Consider the following 25,678-nt stretch of genomic DNA (forward strand, 5'->3'; position numbering starts at 1 on the left):
ATAGGCTTCCTTTTAGGGCAGGTGGAAGCTAATTGATATCTGATGCGCCAGGAGTTTTCTCACAAGCAGCTTCTAACAGCTTGCACAGCTTTAATGGTATTCTAGTACTTACTGATTCAGTTTCTTTTTTTTTTTTTCAATATCTTGTCATATTGTGGACTCTGAAATAATTGCAAATGCAAGGAAAACAAAGGAAAAAACTTAAAAGCTGCACTGTAAGCTTTGTATATGCAGTTGGCTTTGAGTGCTTTGACAAGCTTCAAGATTAACTATTCAGTTAACTCTCTAATTTGGCAGTTATAATTAATCCTTACTGATTAAGGATGACTGATTAAGAGGAGAAATGTAGCAGTTATATGTTTGCAAAATATCTTCAGTTGGATTCAATGCTGCATATATTGAAATGATGAAAAAATTAGTCTTTCATCATATATTTTCATATTGACTAGCTACTTTGAAATCAAAGTACATGATAAACCTTTCTTTCTTCAACCCCAAGCCAAGTTTTGCCTAATCATTGGTTTTACAGTCAGTGCTGAATCTCTGTCAGAAGTATGTTCCTTTCTCAGATTTGGTAGAGAAATGAGTGTACAAGATATAAAATGCTAGAAATATTCATTTTGCTTGTCCAAGTTAGTGACAGAACTGTGTAGCTTGGTGCAGATGAGTGCTTGCCTCTCAGTATAAGGATAGTTTCTTAATTTTAAGTATATTTTTTTAAAAGTACACTGTGAATAGAGAATTACAGACAAGATATTTCTCAAATTCAGGTTTCAAAAGCATCGAATTGACTCCTCTTGCTGCAATATGTGTAAATGTTCTTTTGGCTGGGAAAGAGCTGAAAGTAAATGGTCCTATTCAGATTACACTTCCTCTTCCTACAAATACTGTAAAATCAGGAGATGCTATACCTGCATGGACATTTGATATGAAAAGTGGTAAGTAGGCTAATTTTTTTTCTTTTTTATAGTTCTGGGTGCATGCTATTTTGTTGTGAAGCATTGACTGCACTAATGTATGGGTGGTGGTGGTAAGCTGTCGTGAATTCTGTTAGGGGGTCTGCGTTGCTTGTTTGATTGGCCAGCTTGAATTGTTCAATGGGACATGCCCACTTGCATTAATTCCAAAAGCCTTGGTAAAATGTATTAGCATTCCTGTTGAACAAATCCATAATGTAACTGATGTTTGATTTCATGGAGACTAAGCATTCAAGGAACATAGATTTTGTAAGGTGTCAAACTTAAAGCCTGGAATTTCTGTGCCTTTTTAAAGGACAGCAAAACAGAACTGAATACACCAATGCTTTGTTTTGTAGGGTATAGTTCTCAAAATTAACTTTTTTTTCCAGTTTTTATGTCAACAAAAATTCACAAAGTGAAATGAAGGGGGGAGGTAAGAGTTATCAAAGGGTTATCAGAAAGTTCTTCAAGTATGCATGGGAGGCTGGGGATTAGATATTGTAAACCTCTTTTGTCATCCCTTCATGTCTAATTTTAGTCGAGAGTAATAAGCTGCATACACTTATTTCACTTAGATGTCCTGTGTTAGGTGCATGTTAGTGTACTCATGTATGTACCTTGCACCTTATGCTTCCCATCGCACTTTCCTCTTGAAATATGTGAGTGAAGAAGCAAGAGAGTCTTACTCCTTACCGAAGTAAAAAGCTGTTAATAACTGGAAGTAGAGAAAGGGATACCTACTCTAAAGAATTCTTGTTTACACATTTGAGAAATAAAATGATTGTATTAATTAGGAACAACCAAAGAATACTGATTTGAAATGAGAACATGCTAATTAAAAATGACATATTGAATAAGTTTTGGCATAAAGATGAAATCTGTCTAGACACCTAGAAGACTTCAGAAAGGGAAGTGGTGATTAAAGACAGCATTCTTTATCAAAGTAAGTCATAATCTGTGATGGTAAAATAGCATTAGGGGATTTAATTCCTTGTTCTTCTTGTTGCTGCAACTACCGTTTCCAGCTCCTGTGGTCATCTGTACCTATGCTGAGCTGTTTTAACTTACAAAACTAATAAAACTAGGTCAACAGTGCTATTAAAACAAACAGCTGATGAAGCATTGCATTTCAGCACCAGGGTAGATGAGAAATAAACCCGTGTAAGTTGCATATGTGGGTGTTGAGGGTAGGCACATCAAGCCTACTTGATGTGCCTGCTTGGGCATGTTGTCCTTGGGGGTAGAGCAAGAGTGTAATGTACTAACCCAAAAAGAAGAAAAAATAATAGTAGTTGTCTTTTCACCTTTGGGGTTGTTCTCTGGTAGAGGTTCTGTAAAGGTGAATTGTTTGTGATGGGCACTGATTAAAGTGTCGTGTTCTTATGGAACCTCGCTGCTGCTTGGTGAGGAAAGAACAGGAAGGGCTGGGAGCAAGGAGAGAGATCTTTCAGGCAAAACTTCAGCTACCACTTTATTCTGCTTCCTCATGTCTCCTCTACAGTGGGGTTTTGCAAACTGCATTCATTGTTCTGCATGTTTGTTTTTAAATACCTTTATTTTACCTTTGGTCTGACGTACAAAATATGACTTGTTTCTCAGATAACTGAGTACTAACAAGGTATTCCTTAACCAGAGCTCTGGTAACTGAGGGAGCTGAATACCTCCTCTCTCCAGCACACATTGGAGAGCACCCGTGAGCAGCAGTAGGGCCCCATTTGAGCTGCATGGAGAGGTACCACCACACTGAATAATAGGTTCTGGCATGGAGCATCTTGCATACAAGATGTCCTCAGCAAATGTTGAGATGTACTTTTGAACTCTGAAGTCCTTGGGTAATTTGTCATAAAGAATCAGTGCTTCCATGTCAGGTGGTGCATAATAAATGTATTCAAATAATACACGGTTTAATTCTGTCTCTTCTACTGCATACATACTTTATTAACTATAGAAGCTGGCATACCATAAGACTTGTGTTTTGCATTGCCTCCCAGATGGTGTGGAATCTGTGGCCTAACAATAGACCTTTCTTGGTCTAATCAAACTGTTCTTGTCTTGGGGGAGGAAGGAGGAAAGGGAACATTCACGACAAGCATTGTTTATCCCATTGTAGCTTATTAGATTATGTTGCTTTCCCACTAAGTGGTATGAGCTAATGTTAAACTTCTGTTCATATGTTTAAATTACCTGCCTGTTCATTTTGGGGCTTGGCCTTAATACATGCTTAAGCTCATATAATAGGATTTTTTTTTCCCAAATCGTTTACAGGCGTATCTATGCAAAGCATTTACTAATTTAAAAGATGTATTAGGAAATTAATTGAAGTAATTGATTTTGCTACTTTTGTTTCAAAGTCAGTGTTCACACAGGGATATTTTCATTGAAAATATCAAGAGAAAGTTTGCATGTTTAGCTAAAGCTGTCTAACACATGGTACATAGGACAGAAGCTTAATTTTTCCTGTAAACTTCTATTTTTGATCATAGATTGCTGATGATTTTAGATACAGAGGAATGCTGCATGGCATGTGCAATATTTTGTCTTTTTCAGGTGCTTGGGTAAGCCGTGGTCTAGGAATGGTAAAGGAAACAAATGGTCAATTAGTATGGACATACACTGCTCAACAATTAGGGTATTGGATAGCAGCTCCACTGCCTGGAACAAGAGGTATTGCAACAACTGTAAAAGAAAGTACTGAATAACCCCAGTACCAATGTATCATCAGGATGTCAGATTGTTTTGTTTAACAGTAGCAAGGGACAATGACATAACATTTCAACAGTTGGATAACTTTTGCTTGTTTGAATTCTGATAGCAAGCCTTCATGCATGTAAGCGTTTCCTAGAACTTTGAATACATCCTGGAGTTTCCCAGAGCAGCATTAGTAGGTTGGTGTTTATAGTATTGCTGTCTCTTGGAAGAACCCTTCAAGGGAACTGTGAGTATGGCAACTTAAAAATCAGTGGGCCATTATGTCCGTTACTGTTGAAGATCATGTATGACAAAGAAATGCAAGAAAGTTGGGCATAGGTAGAAAGTCCCAGTGGAACCTGTTTTATGTGGGCTTGTTGCACATCTGGATCTTGAGGATTGATGCTGAGAGCTTCTTAGAGGAGAAATGTGATGTCAAGATTAAAAAACACTAAAAAGCATTTCTAACAGAAGTACTAAATGGAAAATGTAGATGATGTTTCTAAGTCAGTGTGGATACAAATGCCATTTGGCTGGCATTGAGTAGATGTCATGGTAAGTCTATAGTATTTGAAATGAATCTTAGAAGATCCATTATATTGTAACTACTGTTTATGTATTTTCTAGTCTGCTGGAATAGCAAGGTGAAGAGAAGAGATGAACATAGTGCTATAGGAACACAAAATGACTGGAGAAGTAGAATATGACCTGTTAGTTTCAGCTCTGCCTATCAAGCAGAACTACTTGGTTTTGACAACTAATTCTTGTCTGGTTTTCTGTCTGAAAATCTAGAATCCATAATTAGTGCGGTTTCCAAGGACATAACAGCTTATCACACAGTGTTCCTTACAGCCATATTGGGAGGTACCGTTATCATTATCATTGGATTTTTTGCTGTTCTTCTTTGTTACTGCAGGTAAGCAAAAAGAGAGGTTTTAATAAGTTCAGTGTGAATGTAATTTAAAGTTGATAAACAGTTTCTTGATATTGTGACTGGTTTTCTTAACATAACTTAAAAGAAGTTAGGAATGTTTTTTCAATTTGTTTGCTCTATACACTAAGGTCGAATATATATAGCCTTTCTCTTTTTTTTTTTTTTTTTTTTTTGGTAATTACAGAACTTAATTTTAAGTTTGTGACTAGTAACTTCTTAACCAACATCTAATGTTCAACTATGGTAGTGAAGTTAGTATTTCATAGCATGCTCTGCAGTCACTTTGCATTTCTTTTGCTTAGGGATAAATGTGGTCGGACACAAAAGAAGGAAAAAAATACAACGAAACTGGATGTTGTGAAAAAAGACCAGACAACATCAACAACTCACATAAATCACATCAATACAGTCAAGGGATCTTTAAAGTTAGAGGATAAGTCTCAGTTATATCCACCGAAGATCTCTTCATACAGTCCTCAGAGAAGGATATCCATAGACACTGAAGATGGAAAATCAAGAGACAACTTTAAAATCTACAATGAGGATGCTTCTTATCAGTCAGCCTGTCAAACTGGTCAGTCAATGAATTCATCCCATTCATTGGAGCCTAACGCTGCAGTCAGACACTTACAGCAGCCAAAGCATAGTAACAGTGCTATTTCCCAGGGTCCCAGGGACATTCAAGACCAAAACAGGTATCTTACACTGCAAGAGGAGATGTATGGGCTTTCCCATATCCCAGAACATCTAATGCATATTTACAATCAACCTATTGCTATTCTTCAAACTGCTGACCTTTTCCATTCCCCAGAACAATTGCATGCTGCTAAATCAGCAACTTTGCCAAGGAAAGGGCAGTTAGTATATAACCCCATGATGGAGCCCGTGAATCGAGACGGTTACATGCAGACATTACCGAAAATGCCAGCGCACTCTCATCCACAGCCTTCTGTCTGCAGAGATGAAAAAAGCACGTTAGATGGTGAACAAGGCTTACCTTCTCAAACGTCAGGCTGGGGCCGGTACACTAACAGCTTACTGGAATCCGTCTCTGTTCCTGGGACACTGAATGAAGCAGTTGTAATGACTCCGTTTTCATCTGAACTTCAAGGCATCTCAGAACAAACATTACTGGAGCTCTCTAAAGGAAAGCCATCTCCGCACCCTCGAGCGTGGTTTGTGTCCCTGGACGGAAAGCCAATAGCTCAAGTGAGGCATTCCTTTATAGATCTGAAAAAGGGCAGAAAAACAGAGAGTAATGATACCAGTCTGGACTCTGGTGTGGACATGAACGAGCATCATCCTAGTAGGAAACTGGAGAGAGAAAAAACTTTCATTAAAAATATGCCACACTCAAAGATCCTTTACTTGGAAGATCTGGATCTGAGTAGCAGTGAAAGTGGGACCACTGTGTGCACTCCAGAGGACCAGGCTGTGAGGCACATTTTGGATGGCGGGAATGGGCCAGTCATGGAACATCATGATGAAGAAGGTCTAAGAAGAAAAACTGTGTCAGGAAGTCAGGAATCCAGTATCCCTTCACCTAAGAAAAGGGAGAGACCACCTATGACCAAAAGAGATAGCAAAACAAATATTTGGAAGAAAAGAGAGGAGAGGCCACTTATTCCTATAAATTAGAACACAACGTGCTTTGTGCTGTTGCTCTCCCTGCTGGTTGTTGACCTCTTGGCTGCTTGCGTAATTCTGCAGTGTTGGGTTTACAAGGGAAATGTTGTTTTCTAGTATCAAGAAAAGTTAATTTTTTTTTTTAATGTACAGTTTGAGTTACTTCAACTGGGCAATTGATATTCAATATGAATTGATTACAGGGAAAGACAAATTAAAACTCTCCAGTTCCTAAGTTTGATGGCAGTATAGGGAAGGCCCACGTTTTAATTAGTCTGTCATTCTTGGATGCACCTCTCAGAATGCACAGCGAGAAATGTAGGCACAACTTTTGTTTTTTACTTGTTGCTAATGCATTGGCAGAGTGGTTAAAGCCATTCCTCAGCCTTGTTCCTAATAAATGTGACCATCTGTACAGTATTTTCTATGTGAACTTTTCTAGGGATCTGTTGCTACTTTGATGTACAACGCTTCATCATGTAGTCCCGTGACACCAGCACAAGAGCTCTGTTGGATTTATCACCAGAGCTCTATAGCATCACTGCCCTTTCTCTGTGTCCATCTGTGTGCAAAAGGTTACCATTCCAAACAGCAGTGCCAGCAGGGGGACATGTACAAGCTGTGTGGCCACTGCAGTTCATGATCTCTGCTGTCTTAAGATGTTGCCCATCTGTTATAGTCCTTTTTGATCCAAGCTGTGGATGTTGAAGATTGGCATCTGCTAGGAAGCGTCCACCTCAGCAGAACGGGACTGGTTCTGTTAGCATTTGAGGCTGCTGATCCTAGTGGCTTGTTTTGGCTTCATTTATCAGTTAAAATCTCTTCTTTCCTACTGTTGAACCAGTTTTGCTCCAAAACTGTCTTGAATTCCTGCAGGTGTATGTTAAGAGTTCGGCCCATAATGGAAAAGGAAGTAAGTCTGGACAAGTTATACCTTTGTAATAGTTCCTTTTAATGGGAAAGCTGTTGCTTTTTATTTTATGATTTAAAAAAAAAAAAAAGATGATAATTGGAGGCTTATGTGCCTACATTCTGCTAGTCTGAGCTACTTTTGTCCCAGGTTGTGCATCGTAGAGGGGCTAAGCAGGCTTTCAAAAGCTGTGGTTTTTATGAGCATGAGAAGCAGACTTTAAAATTTGGTCTGTAATGCAATATGAATACTACTTATGACTCATCTTAGAGTTAAACGTACCAAAAGTCATGAATGCATGAAATGTAACTATGATATGTATAGAGGAAGGAAAAGGCCATTGGAATATTCTTTATTTTTATGTTCATCTTTGTCAAAGTGATAGTTTCAGCTTTGGCTAACAGAAAAGCATACACAACACCTCAATGTGCTTTGTATGGTGTATAGGATGTTTTTCCATGGCTTTCAAGATGCTTCCCTGATGAAATAAGTTTCAGCATTTTGGCTTTGGCAGTTTGATTACAAATCATCCTAAAAAAGCTTTATAATGATATTTCCCTTAGTTTGTAGTCGTTTAGGTTCAATACTGAGACCCAATACAAGCATACTATGCCTGTATGTGAATTGTAAGGTGAGGTGCACTGAGTTGTCTGTCTTGTAGTTCTGATTCCCCTGCCAGTTATTTGTTACTGTTGGTGAAGTACACCCTGATTTTCTTCTGTGCCTGTGCTTCAGGATTTCTTTCTACAGGAAAAAACAGGGAGTGAAAGGTGGTGGTACATATGAAGATCCATCCCAACCTTGCAGTCAGGATGTGGCAGCGTGATGCTCAGGGTCAGGAACTGTCCTGTGTGGCTGGGCTTCTGGGAGCATTGACTCAGGAAACTGTGCTGTGAGCTGTGTCTCTTCTTTTGGGATTGTTGGTTGTCTGGTTTTGTTTTTAGAAGAATATGTAGGGTAACCAGAAAGGTAATAGCAGTACATTAGTCCAACTTTTTTCTGGTATCTGTGATTTTGTTTGGCCAGAAGACTTAGGTTTAATGGTGCCATTCATCTACTTTAGATGTTAAGATTGCTTGCCATATTAGCATGCCTTTTGTACTTTCTCTAGGTAACTGTAATTCACCTTTCTTATACCAAATAATTTTTTACAATTCATATTTTCCCATATTCAGTTTCACTGGATTTGGTGTATGACTAACTTTCTAGCCCAAAGTGGTGATGTTCTCATCCTTTCCTTTGTTTACATACTTTTAATTATCCATTATATATCTTCAGATCTATATTTTCATATAGATGCACACTTGATTTGGAAGCTTTAGCTTTCAAGGTTCAGTAATACCTTCCTTAGAGCTGCATCAGTGCTGATGAGTTCCTTTTCAAAGACATAGCATCGTACATTCTGTTGAAATTAACAGAAGATCCCTGACAATGATTTCAAGTTGTTGAAATTCAAATGAGATGTCTCTATATTTAACTTTGTTCAACTCTGGTAAATTAAATATATAGCAGATTTTTTGTTCTTAATGCATTTTTTCATTGTAGATATGAAGACCACCTAATTCCTTAAACTTACCTAAAATCATCAAAAGATAAAGACAACAGTAAATGGCTTTATTCATGTGAGTTCAGAGGAATTAAATTTTGCACTCCAGCGTTCCTGTTCTGCATCAGAGTAGGTATCTGGGCACCAAAGAAAAAGGATTGGAAATGTTGAAAATATCAACACGAGTATGTATGAGTACGAGATTTTAAAAGAACGGTACCAAAAGTTGTACTGATTTGGTGCAGGTTCTTGTCTGCTATGCCAGTGGGTCATGAGTGAAAAGTAGAGTTTGTTTTTAAACCATCAAGTCTAAATGAGCTTTTTGGTTGTCTAGATCTAGTCACAGTTTTAACTTGGACATACAGATAATGGGCATACTGAATGGCCTCTTCAGAGACCACGTGCAAACGATGCACTTCAGCTTCTAGGCAGCAAAGCAAGTCAGAGGTGAACATATTCTTGAAAGAGTTTCTTGCTGCTAGACTTTTTTGGTAGTAGGAAGCAAGACAAATTTCTTTCTGAAATAATGATCTGTATATTCTCATCTTCAATAGAGATGATTTAGCTGTATGTAAATACATGTCCTTAGAGGCTGTGGAGTAGCCATAGCACCCCCATGTAGGACACCTCCTATTAACATCTTCCTTGTGGATTGCCATCTCTACTAGACTGTTGCCCTTCTCTTGCTAACAAGAGTATGAGCGTTTATTTTAGTAGAGTATTCAAATTTTTCTCTGGAGTGCACGTGCTGCAGTTCTGATAATACCATTTCTAAGCTGTTTTTAGCTGTTGCTTCTATCCATGCCATGCAAGCACCAGCTATCTTTCCTTGCTTTGTAGATTCCACGTACCGACTTTTATGTGTGTAACTTGCTAGCATTTATCACATAATGTTTTATGCTGCTGGTGACACTTTAGAAGGCTTTTCCAAAGTCTAGTTTTATATGCAAAATAAATATATAATTTGTTTTCTGTGTCAGAATATGGGAAGCTAGTCTGTAGAGATATTATTCCCATAGCTGTATATGGGAAGGTAAATGTGTGAGAATTGCTAATGCCCCTAAGCACACAGTGACAGGGAGTTCTTCCTTGGCCCTATCATGAGCATTAAATCTTGGATTTTAAATGCTATATATTCTAAAATACTTAGAATTCTTCATATTTATATTCAGTATTTACAGAATATATTGTCTGAGTCTTCATGTTCCAGTTGTATGTTGGAATTTATGCACTAGAAACCTGTATTACCTCTTAGTGACTGGAATTCTTTTTTTCTCATCCTTATCTTTTTTTAAAAAAAAAAAAAAGTTTGACTACACTGTGTTCCAAACAATTTTAATTCCAGATACTGTACATAGATACGCATATAGGTGGAAAAGACAAAACATTATCATGATGTTGAGATTCTTCTTGCAGATGGGTATACCAGTTCCAGGTGTCACCTGTTTTCAATGAGGTGGTTAATGGAGTTAGCGAAGGCCTGCTTCTGCAGATTAATTTATGTGGCACAAATCTGTACTTCGATGTATAATAATGCAGGTGATCAGATGAAATAATATATATGTGCGTCAGACTGGATATGTTCCCTAGAATAAGGTAATTAATAGTAATTTTCATATTGTTATGAAATGTCAGGTATTAAAAAAAAAAAAAGTTTGGGGGGGAATGCTTAAAAATTCTGTTAGTTTAACAGGAAAAATCTTCATACTACTGCCAGAAAATGGCAGTTTTATAAGTCTGATATCTTAAAAACCTGAAAGCACAACTTATGATGATTAGAAACATTATTTACCAATGCAGAGTTAGAGGTGATGCACAAAAATAATCCAGTATGCAGGAATGAAAATGTTTAGTGGTATGCTTTGTTTTTGAGCAGTAGTTTGTACCAAAGAGGATGAAATGATTGGACAGCATTTGAAACTCTTGATATTAGTTAAAATGCAAAACAGATTAACAACATTACTCGTAACAGTGTACGAATTAAAACGCAGTGAACTACATCCGTTGCCTATTACTGCATATGAAACATTGCATATTAGGAAAATCTGAAGGTAATTTAGGCTGCTGAAGTGCCTTTGTCTTTCATCAGACTTATTTTATCAGTGGAACACCTGACTATTGGAAAAGCACAGGTAATTTTTTTTCTGTTAGCCAAAAAAAAAAAAAACAACCATGAAAACCAACTAATTCATACTTGCAATTCTGTAGCTTTTATAGTATTTTCAAAGGCAGATATAGTGTTTTTATGTTGGAATACTGACTCCTGCATGATGATGATTGTACACCCTGTCTCTTTTGTATTTTATGTTTGAAAAGAAATTAAAGAAGTATATCTTTAGCAATCTGATTAGTAGTATCTTTTAAAAATCCACATATGGGATCTGATTCAACTTCATAAGTCAAGAGTAAGCATCTTGAAGTTACTGGATTTACAGGTATGAGACTGGAATTTTAACTCCAGAAATGAAATTAATATATGTTTATATGTACAAATTATTATTATAATAAAAATCCTTTTTTAGCTGCTAACCATTGTTGCCAGTAGAAGCAGAAACTATACGGACTTATGTATTTAATTTTTGTTTTCTAGAACTAATTTGTATCTCATTTTGGGGCGTAACTTGTATTGTGTACATAACCCAAGCTTCTCTTTGTTTAAGATTTGGTGGAATTATACATATGCAAAACACTATGGTAGGCCTACAGAGTTAAAAATGAGCCTTCTTTTATAGAATTCTCACTAAATTGTGCCACACTTCTAATTGTGAGCCGGTACATTTCTGATAAAGAATTCATATGAAAGGTTGATTAAGAGATTTTTAATTTGAGCTTTGTTTTCATTTAAAAGCAGTCTTTTTGTGTTATGTTTATTTAAAAGAAAAAAAATGACTTCACATTATTTTAAGACTGGTGGGTGAAAGCTGTATTTATAATTTCTAGCATTAGCACTCAGCTTAAAAGTGATTTTACCAAATGTAACTTTTTTTTGGCCAGTTTATTTCTATAATTTCTACAATCTACCTTTTACAATTTCTTCAATCTACAATTTACAGTTTCTTTGATCTACATTTCTATATTCGCGCCTCCCTAGAAGTGCAGTGGTACTTTTTTCTTCCATTTAACTGATTCAGTTCCTTTGAGGCACTTGTTGCACTTCAGTCCAATACTGTTTTTACATCATCTTGCTACTGTGTAAAAACTTTTTCGTGCACACTAGAGCATGGAGATCATAAACCATTACTGAGGTGCTGAAACGTAGGTGAGCTGATGACACCGGCTGTGGTCACCACCTTGCATGTTGGAGCCTTACAATCAACAGAAACTTCATTACTGTGGCAGTCTTTTTCAGAAACGCTCAAGAGCAGGTATAGTTCATTTAAAACACTCTTGATATTCAGCATCCAGGTTTTAAGTATTTCTACCTTTTTATATTTTGTCAGAGGTGTATTTTCATCTCTGTTCCGGTATCAGTGTGTCTGTTGCTAAAAATGTAACTAAGATTTGTAAAATGTCATAGTTTATGCAATATAATAAAATAGTTTTAAAAAGTCATCAGTCCCTTAACTTTTATTTCACAGAATCACAGAATTGAAGGGGTTGGAAGGGACCTCAAAAGATCATAGGGCCCGACCCTCCTGACAAAGCAGGTTCCTTAGAGCAGGCTGCTCTAAGGCTTTAGGCAAAAAAAGCAGGCTTAGGCGACCAGATGGGCCTTGAATATCTCCAGAGAAGGAGACTCCACAGCCTCCCTGGGCAGCCTGTCCCAGTGCTCCATCACCCTCACCACGAAGAAGTTCTTTCGCGTGTTGGTGCGGAACTTCCTGTGCTCTATCTTGTGACCATTACTCCTTGTCCTGTCCCTGCAAACCACTGATTCGAATGTCTTTGAAATAATACATTGTGTAGGAATGTATTTGTCTCGTGTTAACACTTCTAAGTAATACTAAAAGACTGTATTTCGCATCGCCATAATTCCAATGATAAAAGACTGTTATTGTCCTTAGAAGTTTACCAATTCTAGTTCGGTCATATTCTCTGTCCCATTTCTAGTTAAGAAAGGCTTCTATATCCATGTTAAATCTGATTACTGTTCCTTGGATAGTGCAATTAAGCTTACAGTGTAAATTGATTTTGCTTAATTGGAAAGGGGTACTTAAAGAACAAGAATATTATTTCATGTTTTGCTCTTGCTCATAATCTTTCTTCTCCACTCTTCCATTTAGACATTTTCTGTGGCTCTGAGGAAAAAATAAAAGATTTCTGCATGTCTGCACGATGCAGAAGACAGATGTCAATTCCAACTACAAATCTCAAAGTAGATTATCTGAGTAGAATCCAGGTAGAAGAACAGGACGATTCTGTGATATAGAAGAGCTTAAGTGGAACTCCAGGGTATAATGTCCTGTTTTTAATTTAATCTGATGATAGTATTTCTCAAGCTTTACTCTTTTCTAAACTTCACAAAAGCCATATTTCATGAATTTCATCATTGTTCAGAAACACTACAAGACTACAGGCAAGCACTTTGCAAAGGTTCTCCTGCCACATTAATTAAAATTTATTATATTGCCATTTGGGAAATAATTGTTACACCTGGTAGTTCTTTGGCTTGGCCATCTATACACAGTTGAAAATAGCTGTGGTTCCTGTATGCTAATTCAAGGCTTAGCTCCTCTTTTGAGGAATTAATTATTAGTAAGTGACAGCAGATCATACAGCATGTACCTGACACATATAGAGTTTCTTGCTTATCTTGCTTTTATTATTGCACACTGAAAACAGCAGATTTGATATGACTCAGAAATAATGTTAAAATCAGTCTGGCTTCATTACACCTCTAAATAGGAACTTTGATCTAATTGGTCTTTAAGAATATAAAAGCTCTCTACATTTTACATTTCTTTTGAGTCATTTACTTGACTGAAGGTTAAAAACTTGCAAATAAGAAAAGGTGACAATTTTACAACTATGTAGCTATTTTCTGAAACATGTCTACACCAGCCAGATGAGTTCCTGTGTTTGAGATGATCTAATGCAAACATTTCTTGCAGCACTCAACAGCAGTGGGTTAGTTTTTGTAGTATCTGCAGTTCATGCCATGGGATTATTCACTTATTAACTTATGTCTTGGTCTCTAAGAAATCCTGTGTATGGATTATAGAAATAAAAATATAGCTGTGTTATTTAAAATAAGGAAATCGTGAGCTGGCATGCAGTGGAATTCCTTCCAATAATAAATCTGTTTTTGTTTGTTTAAAGTTAAGATGGTTATCCTTAGGCAGTCGCTTTGTTAGGAGCCTTTGTTGGTGGCTGGTGTTTCCCATATCTTTACTACCTTTTTTTGAAGAATGGCTTGTTGCACACAAATTGATTTTCAAATTCAGCTCCCTGGGGTATCTTTCATTTGTGGAATTATCACAGTCATCTTTTCTAATAGGAAATACTTTCCTTGTTTTGCTGCAGTCAATCCAGTGTGGGCTTCTGAAAGCATTATGAATGTCAGCCTTCCTAATAGTGCTGGACTTCACAGAAAATGCTGCTTCACAAGAGCTTAGAGAAATATCCTTACCATGCCTAGGAAAATTGCATAGAGTTCTGCTGCTGTTAGGATCAGAATTACCTAGATGGAGGTCGCTAAAACTTCTTAAATCCTTTTGAGTTTCAGGCACACTGTTATTAGAAAGCTTTTTGAAGCTACTTTCAGATCTTCCTGATGTATATGCAGATGAGCCTTGCTTGAGATAAATTTGACTTCCAGAGACACAGATTTCCGGTTTCCCTTGTTTTACAAGTTTTTTAACACTTGTATGAGAACCTGCTGGGAAGTTCTCCTGTTTGGCTGGTGTATCCTTCCAAGTCAGGGGATTGTATATAACGTATTCATCAATCGGACATGTGTTTTTTCGTTGTAGTAGCCAACAGTCAATACATTCCCTATGAAACTTAAAAAACAAAGGTCACCTCTTTCATAATATTTCTTAACTAAATATGGGCTAATCAATGTAGCAGTGATTCTAAGACTCTTCAAGTGTTCTGAATGCAAACCAAGAGGAACTTCACTGGGTGCTATTCTGCTGATGTACAGAATGAATGCACTCTAAGTTTGGGGCACTATCAGGCTAAAGGAAGCTAATTAAAAAATTACAGGCTGCTACAAACGGTGTTTAGATCACACTTCTTAAGGTGCTCCAACAATGAAGTTACTGTCACAGAATAAGATTACACATGCTCATTAAAATGGGGAATCAGCACTGATCCTTAGTAGCTTTCTCTTTAATTCCCCTTCTGACTGTGTTCCATGTCAAGTCTGGGCTAAAGGGCAGTAGTAATTACTGAGACTGCACGTTTGGATTTACATTACTCCTATCAGGTTATCAGTGAAAGAAAATACTTCTGATCAGGCAAACTAGAACAAGGTAAATCTGAAAAGGGCTATCTTCTGTGGGCTTGCTTAAGGCTGCTGGTACAAACTAAAAAAAAAATATTAAAAGGCTGGCTGGGTCCTATATACTTCCAAATTATGTAGCTATGGATAACATCAGTGTCAACTGCACAATCTGGCGTGCTACAAGTTAACAGGTTATGTGAAGATTTTGGTCTTTAATATTAAAGGCACTTGTTTTAACCTCTTACCTTGTGATTACATGGCAGGAGTCTTACATACTGACCAAGATGAAAGCTCTTCAAACAGAGTCTACATTGAATACCTGGGGCAAGTAAATTACTGTGTTTGCTAACTAAAATAACAGGTAAAGACTTCACAATGTTCTTTGGGGTACAAGTAGTCCTAAAACAAAACAAAATAACAGTGAATTAAGAAAAATAGCAACTAAAGGTGAATACTTCAGAACGATAAATTGGCTTTGACAAAGGCTTCTCTGTAATAATACCTTTAATAATTAAGATAGTCTAACCAGTCTGCTAAACCAGAGCTGCTGTGCAAGTCATTCCAGTGATGTTGATCTCGGTATGACAGTCATGAACAGACACTTGGGTCTCTCAGGACACCAACTAGTATGTTCACTTAGCCTGAGCAGTTGCATAATGTAAACCATTGGATTTCATGCAATAATTTCTACATCAATTTTCCTGAACAAAAGCTATGAGTTATGAGCTTTTGAAATCCAAGCTCAGAATTCATAACCCAAATATTCTCATGCAAAACTACCTTCAGCTTGAAATTGTGGTATCAGACTCCAAACTTAATCCTGTAGTCTGCTTTAGAAGTAATTGGTGGTTCTAGTTTTGAATGAGAAGTAAATAATGTCTGAATAAGTATCTCAACAGGTAATCCTTTTCAGTAGCTTTTACTTTTATATTTTTGATAAAAGCATGAGATAAGGATAAGAACATCATCTTCTAAGGTATGATGCTTGGTGTAGAACTACTACTACCTGGAACAGTTGTTTATAATATCAGAAATATCAGAATATCAGAAATGTTTTCTTTGGGTAGTACTGATTCATTTCTGAGATGATCCTAGAATTACCAAGTTTTTAAAATGTTAATCTTCTATGCATGCAGTACCTACATCAGGTTATGCTGTTTTTCTAATGAGAGTCCTTGTGCGTTGAGGTAACAGATCCAGAGATAACCAAAAACTTTTGTTTCTCTATATCATCTGTTTTGTTTCTGTATGATAAAGCTGTCAGTTGAATTTTGTTTATTGTATTTGTTATCCCAATTTGTTGAGTGAAAAATTGAAGGCACTTTGAAAAATACTATTGAACAAGGGATATTTTCACTTTTAGAATGTAATTTTTGTTAGTATTGTGCTGTGACTTTCTAAGCTACATGAAAAGAATTACTTCATTTGCCATATATATAATTTTAACAATGCTAAAGCAACTTGTTGCTTCATTAGAAGTATTAGAAGAATGTTCTTACTAAAACATTTATTGCTTTTTGTAAAGTACTTAAAATTGTTTCAGATACAGTTAAAGAAAGTGTTACTGAATATGTTTCGTGTTTGTCATACTAAATAGTAGAGAAAAGGACAAGTTCTTACTTCTGAAGATATAATAGCTTTTCTTCAGAATTATTTGCTGGGTTAAAGCTTTTATATGTTCCTCCTCGGGCTGATAATTCTGAAAGCTGTTCAAGAGCTCTCCATTTCTTATTTCTCTTCTGTAACATGCAAAAGGATTGAGACAAATTGAACTCAAGATATAAACACCTATAAGCAACACAAAGAACGGCTGAGAATAAGTTGTAAAACAAATATGTTCCCTAACTATTTTTAGTGTGGCAAATAAAATTAGCTGTCTTAAGTGAAACCTCTTACTCAGACCTTTGCAAAGGCTGAAACAGAAAAAATTTACTTCAGCTAGAACTTGGAGACATTCTTAATGTTTGTCATTTGTGAATGGCAAACCTGAAGAACTGTTTTTTTTCTGGAAAACCTAAGACAATTTGGCAGCAAAACTAACTTTTAAGGCGTGAGTATATCCAATTATGGTTGTTCTGGTAATATGACTAATTTTTCACTGCTCTGATGCTACATAGCTGCCTCTTCTATACCCCAAATCCACTATTTGTAGAACTGCATATATACATTATCACTGATAGTTATTTTTGAGGGCTTTGTACTCTTGTTCTATTCCTGGACTCTGAGCAATGATCTTGTAGCACTCGTTTGGAGAAAACATGCTGACAGACTGCCACCAGCCTGTAATTGTCTCAGGTATGCCTTTTACAGAAGGTAACTGGTGTTGTGGGTAATACAACTGAGAATTTAATAAGGCACAGTTAAATTTAATTAGGGAGATCTCTAGTGCTGATTCATTGTGCTTCTGCCCTGGACAAGCAGAGCTCAAAGCCCCTCCAAAATCTTCTCATTTAATGTTGGTTCCTATGGCTTTTTTTTTTTTTTTCATTACATTGCCAGCTGTAAGGGGTTATTTACATAGAGGAACTGGAAAGGTAGATGGAATGAGCTAGGATGCATTTGCAGCTGCCTATATAAGGGTGCCATTATGCGACGTTTACAGGCAGAGGGCAACTAAGCTCATAGATTAAGGTGTTTTTTTTTTTTTTTTTTTTTTTTTCCTTAGTTCATTATCTTTCTGTAGCCACTTAGCTTGTAGCAAAGTAAATTTAATGCAGTGTCTGCATGATTTGCATAAGGGGAAACAAAATCAATTAATATTACAAAGGTCAGCATAGGATACAACAAAGAAAACCCGTTTGATACCTGTCTAAAAAGAAAAACATGTGGAGAATGGCAGAAACCAATGAAACATTCATGGCATAGGTGATAGTCAGCACACTCCGTGCACCTGAAAGGTAAAAAACAAAACCACATCAACAGAACAAGGAGTTAGCACAGCAAACAGTCAACACATTGATAAAGTAGTAGGTAAATTTATGATTTGGAAAAGGCCAATCCCAAATACATACAGCACTGCTTGGAGATGGGCTTTCTACGCTGTAGATGAAGTCACTTCTTTATAATAAAGACAGAGGATTAAGCAGTGAGCTAAGAGAGATACTCAAAGACACAACACTGTCGAAATCTGCATTTAAAAGTACATACTTGTAGCACTTTCCCACAATTGGAAATACTCTGCAGTTATTGCAAGGGATTCCGAGGTGCGTATCCAGTCTTGCTTTCTCTGTTGCAGTCACAAGTTGATTAGAGTTTCTAAATTCTTCTAGAATGAGCTTAAGAGGTGCAAATTTTTCCCTGCAGAGTGGGCATTTCACTACAGAATCTTTCTCAGTTTCATCTTGGTGGTCAGCCCAAATTTTCATGCATTTTATGTGTACGTTGTTACCACAGCTGTATCTACAGAAAACAAATAGCTATTTCTGTCATCTTTTATAAGCATATAAGAAAAATCACGTAGCAATACTAAGCAGTCTTCCTTTTCTCTTCCTCATTCTTTACCCGCAGTTCAACTCCTATGATTGCTAAATTTTTAAGATTGGAAAAGGGCTACAATAACAATCAGATACTCTTAATTGTGTATTGATGGTAACAGTATTAGTAGATCTTGTAACACCTATTCTATAATTATATATATACATATATATAGCAAGACAAAGAATAAATGGTGCACTTAACCTGCAGTAAGTGATGGGAAGCATTTTCTTTAGTAACTCCTCCTGACAAATGGGACAAACATCCTCTTTGTCAATTTCTTTCTGATGAATGCATCTGTCATGCTCTTCATGTGGTGTTTGTGAGAGGAGAGTTTGTTTTGCATTTTGTGTTGGTTTCTGATGCAATCGCTCAAGTATCTCCTCAATTTCTCTTTCGAGAAGACCCGACTTACAAGCATCTAGCAAAAGTAAACACAGCTTTAGCTTTTCTGACAGAACTCTCTACTTAGCTCTTCTAATTGTTTTCCATCTATAAAATGCAGTGGGGACCTTCTCTGTGGGGGATGAAACATATTGTATATATTACAAAATGATCTAAATTGTTTTTTTTTACGGCTTGTACAGAAAATGTTTACAATATTGTCTATGCAATTTTATTCAAGAGGCTTATCTCAACAAAATACCGACATTTCAGTAAAACACTGAAGGGCTCTCTCCTTGAAGTTTCCTTATTTTTGCGAGGGGGAAGTGATACAAGGTAAGGCATTCCTCTGCAAACAGGCAGTTCTGGCAAATCACTCTGTTCTCTGAATCACAGTCTGGATATAGTTCTGATACCACATGCCACTACGATTCCTCAGCCAGAAACTAGGTATGAAGTTTTCTGAGTTAAGATGAAATCCAACTGTCTGCTGAAATTGTTGCCTATGCCTCAGAGTAAATCTTCTAACAAATATAGTTCAGATAGAAATATACAAACCAGTTTCTGACTATGTATGAGATGGTTGATTTCATATGTGTGTATATATATATATATATATATATATATTTAAAGTATCTTTTGGAATAGTGGCCATTCTTTAAAGTTGGTTTGTATTTAGCTGTTTTGTTATGGTTACTACGTGATAAGAGATCTTTACACCAATAATTTTGTAGAATATTGAAGTTACTGGAGTTACTCAAGTCCTAGAAAAAGAAGTCTAAGAAAGTACTTGAGAACCTGCTTCTTAACATGCAGTTTATACTGTCTGTATTGGAAAGCTTTGTGGTTTGGGTGACAGAAAGTGATAAATATCAAAACGAGTAAAGGATTACAAAATCTTTTTGACATTTACAGCATGTAGCAAATACTACAGTTTAGATGCTGCAAAAGTAGAAATGGTGGAGTAACCTAGAGAAGTTATTACAGCTATTTTGGTATAAAAGATGAGCTGTACTTCTGTAGCTACTTTCTGACTAGGGAAAGCACCAAGTATGTCAGTGGCTGCTCTCTAAGAGTGTCTGGAGAATACTGGATTAACTTCGATACAAGGTGTTTTTCTAAATTATTTCTTTCTTCCTTCTCTCTTACATTGTTGCAACTGATTAGCTGTTTTGTATTTTGATTCTTCCCGAGACTGCAGCTGTAATCAGTGAAGTAATGTAAGTTTTCTGTATCAGGGGAAAAGGGAAACAAATGGGAAAATGTCCAAGAGTGCTATTTTTTTTTCTTTTTTAAGTGGAGGTGGGAGAGGAGGAAGAACAAGACTGAAACTTGAGGACAATGCTTCATCCATTTAAAATTAGTAAACTCTATCTGCAACTCAAAAAAGTGATGCCAATACTTACATTCATGATCTCTTGGTAATCGGTACTTTTTCAGAAGAATCCTGCAATTTATAACCAAAGTATCTGCTACGTAAGAACATCAATATCAAGTTAGTTGTTAATTCAGCTTTAGAATGTAATTGGAGCAGCTTTGTAAGAATCTCAGGGCTTCACAGAGCACGTAGTGTGTGTGATGTGAGACACTGAGTCATCTTGCTGTGGCCAATTCAGCTAAATACATATAAATTGGTGGAAAACCATGTTTAAAATACAAGGGTTAGTCCCGTTCTGAGTATATATCCCTGTCCCTTCCCTGCCTTGCTGCTTTGCCATTCCTTCTTGGGGCTGTGAGGTGCTTAGGACCCGTCTCTCCCCTCCTGGTCCCCATCTCTGGGATGTGACAGTGGCTGATACCAGCCTTATCTTTGTCCCCCCGCCCCGTCCCGTCCCCTCCCGTCCCCTCCGGCCGCGCCTCCTCACCAGCAGAGGTGCTCGCAGAGCCCCGCTCCCGCCCGGGCGGTGCCGCAGCTGCACGAGTGCGGCGCTCCGAGCAGCACCTGCAAGGACAGCGCCCAGCAGCCGCCACGGCCGCCTCACCCCACACCCGGACCAAGCCGTGTGCGTGTCCCCACACACCCCCCAACCCACGCACCCACCCTGAGCGGCGGCCCGCGGCGGCCGTCCTCCTGCAGCAGGAAGGCGGCGGGCCCCAGCTCCCTGACGACGCGCATGGTGCCGCGCAGCGCCCGCTCCTGCCGCCGCCTCAGCGCCGCGCCCGCCTCCTGCCGCCGCCCCGCCATGGCCGCGCGGCCGCCGCGCGCCTCCACAACGGCCGCAACCGCCGCCAACGGCCCTCAGGCGGCGGCTCGGCCGCCATTTCGTGAGGCGACCCCGGAGCCGGCGGCTGCCCGCAGGTGTCGCGGGGCTGGGGCTGTAAGGCGGCGGCGTTCCTTGCAGTACCAGCTGCTCTTCGTGCTTTCCGTCAGTGGTGGCAGCATCCTCCCTTTTGGTACTCGCCGGTTCTGTTTTGACGCGCTTGGAATCTCCCCGGGTTATCTCACGTGCTTCTTGTGGGGGGAAACATTTACCACAGAAAAGGGCGGGTTTTTCGGTTGTGTCACGGTCCCTATAGGCTTTCCATAAATAAATAAATAAAGATCACTCTTCTGTTTGTTTCCACTTTCCTTTAAATATTTGTATCAATTCTTCAAACAGCTGATAGTTACAATTCTTTTGATAACGAAGTAGATTGCATAGTTTTTCCCCAGAATGTAAAACACATGGAGTAACAGGGGTCCAACTCCCTCTCAATGTTTGTTAAAGACATCAGGGGATACTTTTATCATCTGGGAGGCTTTGCTGAAGTGCCTTTTTATTTCAGAAGTGACTAAAGAGAGGTCCCAGGAGGGCAGGCAGAGGCTGCGGAGGGCCATGGAGGCGATACGAAGTTAGGCGAAGGCTGTGCCACCTCAGAACAGAGCCTACCCTCACGCCAGGCGGTGGAGGAAAGTGTCTATGAAGAAAACCTCATCTAGCTGCAGGACCCCGATCCAGATCAGTGCAGAGGTGAGAAGCTTAGGAAAAGTTGTTTTATTGTGTTTTGTTTTTCTTTATTGAATGTTAGCTTGGAGAAGGAAGCAGCCAGGGAACCTGGTACAGAAAGAACTGGTGTGAGTGGTGTGAAGGATACAGGGAAGACTACAGGGTGACATGATGCAGCCACTCAGGTTGGTCAAAAGAGTGACGAGTGAGCTCAAGTGGACAAGTCAAACCAGAAGGGCTGAAGGGGTAAGTAGGAAATGGGGTCTGGAAGTGCATGTGGTCAGAATTCCAAATCAAAGGCTGAAACCTTGCTTTTAAAAAATAAACAACAACAACAAACACAAAACCACACAATTGAACTAAGCGACATGTAAAATAACCATCAGACCTAATTATTTTAATCAATTCACAAGCCCCTATACCAGCATGTCAAGGTTCAAGGGTAGGGAGCTGGAAGAAGATCAAGTGACAAAGACATTGTAGTGTTTCTTAGTAAATCCTGCGTGCACTTTTTGGCCTGATGTCACAGACTTCTTGTGAAATCTTCTGGATCAGCTTGTTCACATCTTTTCTTTATCCTTACCTGCCATCATTTCTTTATCTTTATCCTTACCTTACATTATCTCTCCTGAACGACATTGTAGGAGATTAACAACCAACCAACCAAACTTTTTTTTTTTTTTTTTTCCTTTTCAATAACCTTAAGATGTCATACCATTAACAGCTGTACAGAAATACCTTACCTGTGAAAAGAGGAATTTTAAGAATGACAAAGCCCAGTGCATTGTCTTGTGGTTTACACAATTTTAAATTCTTGTTGCAGTTAAAGATCCTGCTACACCTTTTGCCTGTACATGATCTACTGGTGTTCTCAGTAACTTTACCCCTGTAACTAACTCACGTGATAATGTATGCACATATTTTTGTGTCACTAAATATGCGTGACTAAATATTTCATACATATATTTGTATTATATATAAATATGTGTGACTAAATTTTTTGTGTGACTAAATGTGACTAATTTTTTTTTTTTGAGGGGGGGGGCTGAACTTGTTTAAACAGCAAACTTTAGAAAAGAAACTGTTATAGTAAATATTACAGATTGGTAGACACAATATATGTATATTGGACAGGTTTCACAAGTCATGATATAGGGAGTTCTAGCACATGAGGAATATTGTTATAATTGGTTATTACATATACAATGTTACAGACCCTTTCTATCTGTAGATACAAACTAACCCATGTCACCACACTAGGTGTGACATTTTGATTTTACAAGGTGTGATTGTCTTTGGAACTATTTCTGTTTTAGAGCCCATCTGATACTGATTCACCTTTTGTTCTGTCAAGTGTTTTCAATCCTTTTCCCCTTGAAGCATTACAAAAGGCAAAATGACACCATTTTCTTCATCTTCAAAGCAGATCAGTTTGTGCAGATCTTGGCCAGCATGCCTAGCATCTTGAATAGCATATTCATACTGTGACAGTCTTCACGCTATGTGGCAGGATCCAACTGTATGAATAGTCTTTAGAAATAACTGTTGTGTAATAGGGATTTTTTTCTAATATTGTTTGAGACAGTGGGTGCCTCTTATTTTGTTTTATTGTATTTTAAGGCAACGAGAGCTTCATCTCTCACATCATTACATAAAAGTTTCTTGAGAGTTTTGTTGACTTTATAAGAGGTACAGATGTGTGGCATCACCCATCTTCATCTCTCCGAACTGTTACCAAGATATATCCAGACAATAGAGATTTATTTCCCCCTTAATGTCATGCAGTTTTGAATACTGCTAGAGGCCAGTTCTGAATTGAACTCCAAGTTGAGGGAAAATTAAAGACAATTTCAATTCTCATCTCTTTAGAAAGTCAAATCTGGGTTTTCCTACATGCATAGCAAGTGTCTGATATCCAGAATTGAAGCTATCTGAAATCAAAAAGAAAAGGGTACTCTGCTCTGTCTTGATGAAATTGTGATGTTGAAATTGTGAAGTCAAGACTTTAGTGGGCCAGAGAGCAAGAGGGTATCTTTTTATCTTGCTTGTTGGCATGCTGATCCGTGCAACCTACAGTTCATAATTTTTAGATAATCTTTTTATTAAATACTCATTAACCAAGCAACAAATAAGTGGAAGAAAGATATGTGACCTTACACATTTCTTATTTAAGGTAAGCATCCTAACCGCAAATTAAATGTTTTTTTTTGTTGTTGTTGTTTTTTTTTTTTTTTTTTGTTTTGTTTTTGTTTTTCTTTTCCAAGGAGATTTTTGTCATCTTTTTCATCTACTTGCAGCACTTGGACACAAAGAATGGAGAATGCCTCCACCACTCCCCTTCCATTCCACTGAAACACCCTGTGAAGTACTGACATTCTCATTTCTGAAGAGAACAGTGTTTTTGTGCCTGCCTAGGGGTTAGGTATTCACTTTTATATGCCTTGGTTCTCTTCAATAAATGCACGCCTACCTTGTGCTTAGGCCCATAAAATTCACAAGATGGATATTTCTTTTCCTGTGTGACAGATGATCCCACTACCTACCTTGGCTAAGAATGAATTGTATCTATTTCCGAAGTATGTATTACAATCGCTGTATCCCAGGAACCTCTAAATACGGTGAAGCAAGACAGAAAGAAATTTTATTCAAAAAAAAGCTCTTTGCTTAAAAACAACACCAAAACCAAACCAAAACAACAACAGCAACAACAACAACAGCAACAGAAGGAATGAAAACTTGATGGAAAAAAAGGGATCAAAGATTCTGGGAATCAAAGAGAGTTATTAGATGTGTGAACTGTCCTGCAAATCCTGAAATCAGATGTTTCCTGTCAGAGATATTAAATTAGTGGTAAAGCAAAACAAAACAAAACAAAACTAACTATTCTAAGACTCAAAAAGTAGGGTGACCTTGTGGCTTAATGGTAGACCACAACTGAAGAGAATCTAACAATCCTGGCTCTTTTGAACATTTCCTGAGTGACACTGAGCAAAACCTCTTTGTGCCTCAGTTTTCTATCATTAACATTTCCTTTCTTCTCTTCCCTTCCTTCCCTTGTCTATTTAGAATGACTCTCCCTCATAGGAAGGGGGAGTTCAGTTACCTCATTCTATATTAAGTTATCTCACTAAATATTGTCAGTGATGCGTTTATTCAGTTCTCTCAATATATACTGGTAATGACCCAGTGGAGTACTGATCAGCTAGTTTCTACTTCCCTAATTACCATAGGCAATGATTTTTTCAATAGAACACTGATTTCAGTGATCTCCTGGCACCAAAGAGTAGATTCTGGGTAAACCAACATAAGCACCAATATCTGGCAGATCAGCTAGCTGCATTCTTTCCACATAATAGCAGAAATATCAGAAACTATGAATATAAGGGGAAGGGGAGGGGGACACAAATCAGAAAAACCTACTTCCCCTCTTCCTCTCCACCAGAAATATGAAGCTTGTTTCTGACAGATACTGGAATGGAGCACAGCCTTGATAAACTGAGACAGATTAGCAGTGGAACATTGCATGTTCAGCTTGCCAACAATCTCTCTTTTTTTAAGTACTATGGGAATAATATTTACTCTTACTTACATTCTTAAATATTGACACCATTGGTATGATACCCAGTGTGATTTCCTGACTACCAAATGATTTAACTATTCTTAATGTACCATTGTTTAATAGGATTAGGGTGCTGAGCACGGAACACAAAGCTTTATTACATGCTGCTGGATATTAATGGTGGTGTAAATGTAACAAAGCCAATGCAAATTGAAATTATATCCATGAAAAATTTTGTGCTAAAGTTGCTGAGACCTCATCTGACAACTGCAGAGTTTGTTTT

General features: G+C 37.8%; 2 protein-coding genes and 1 long non-coding RNA gene across 3 annotated transcripts in view; 2 read left to right on the forward strand and 1 right to left on the reverse strand.

The window, feature by feature from the left end:
- Positions 1-10,842, forward strand: part of FAM171B (family with sequence similarity 171 member B) — a 32,285-nt gene extending 21,443 nt beyond the window's left edge. The window contains exons 5-8 of the mRNA XM_038182238.2: positions 771-938; positions 3,507-3,623; positions 4,440-4,563; positions 4,884-10,842. Of these exons, the coding sequence (XP_038038166.1) occupies positions 771-938; positions 3,507-3,623; positions 4,440-4,563; positions 4,884-6,219 (1,745 nt within the window). The 3' untranslated portion in view covers positions 6,220-10,842. The remainder of the gene's footprint in view (positions 1-770; positions 939-3,506; positions 3,624-4,439; positions 4,564-4,883) is intronic.
- On the reverse strand, positions 8,063-21,234 carry ZSWIM2 (zinc finger SWIM-type containing 2). The gene is made up of 9 exons (XM_027461525.3): positions 20,951-21,234; positions 20,775-20,851; positions 20,316-20,356; positions 18,730-18,946; positions 18,199-18,450; positions 17,857-17,941; positions 16,672-16,790; positions 15,297-15,450; positions 8,063-14,605 (listed from the first exon to the last, which is right to left on the reverse strand). Exons 1-9 carry the CDS (start codon positions 21,092-21,094, stop codon positions 13,844-13,846), a joined length of 1,851 nt encoding a protein of 616 aa, XP_027317326.2. The 5' UTR covers positions 21,095-21,234; the 3' UTR covers positions 8,063-13,843.
- Positions 21,174-24,428, forward strand: LOC140002970 (uncharacterized). The gene is made up of 3 exons (XR_011810801.1): positions 21,174-21,303; positions 21,676-21,860; positions 24,101-24,428. It is a non-coding gene; the product is annotated as an uncharacterized lncRNA (long non-coding RNA).
- The last annotated feature ends 1,250 nt before the right edge of the window (positions 24,429-25,678 follow it).

The sequence above is a fragment of the Anas platyrhynchos genome, chromosome 7 (genome assembly GCF_047663525.1).
Source record: "Anas platyrhynchos isolate ZD024472 breed Pekin duck chromosome 7, IASCAAS_PekinDuck_T2T, whole genome shotgun sequence".
Classification (NCBI taxonomy): Eukaryota; Metazoa; Chordata; class Aves; order Anseriformes; family Anatidae; genus Anas; species Anas platyrhynchos.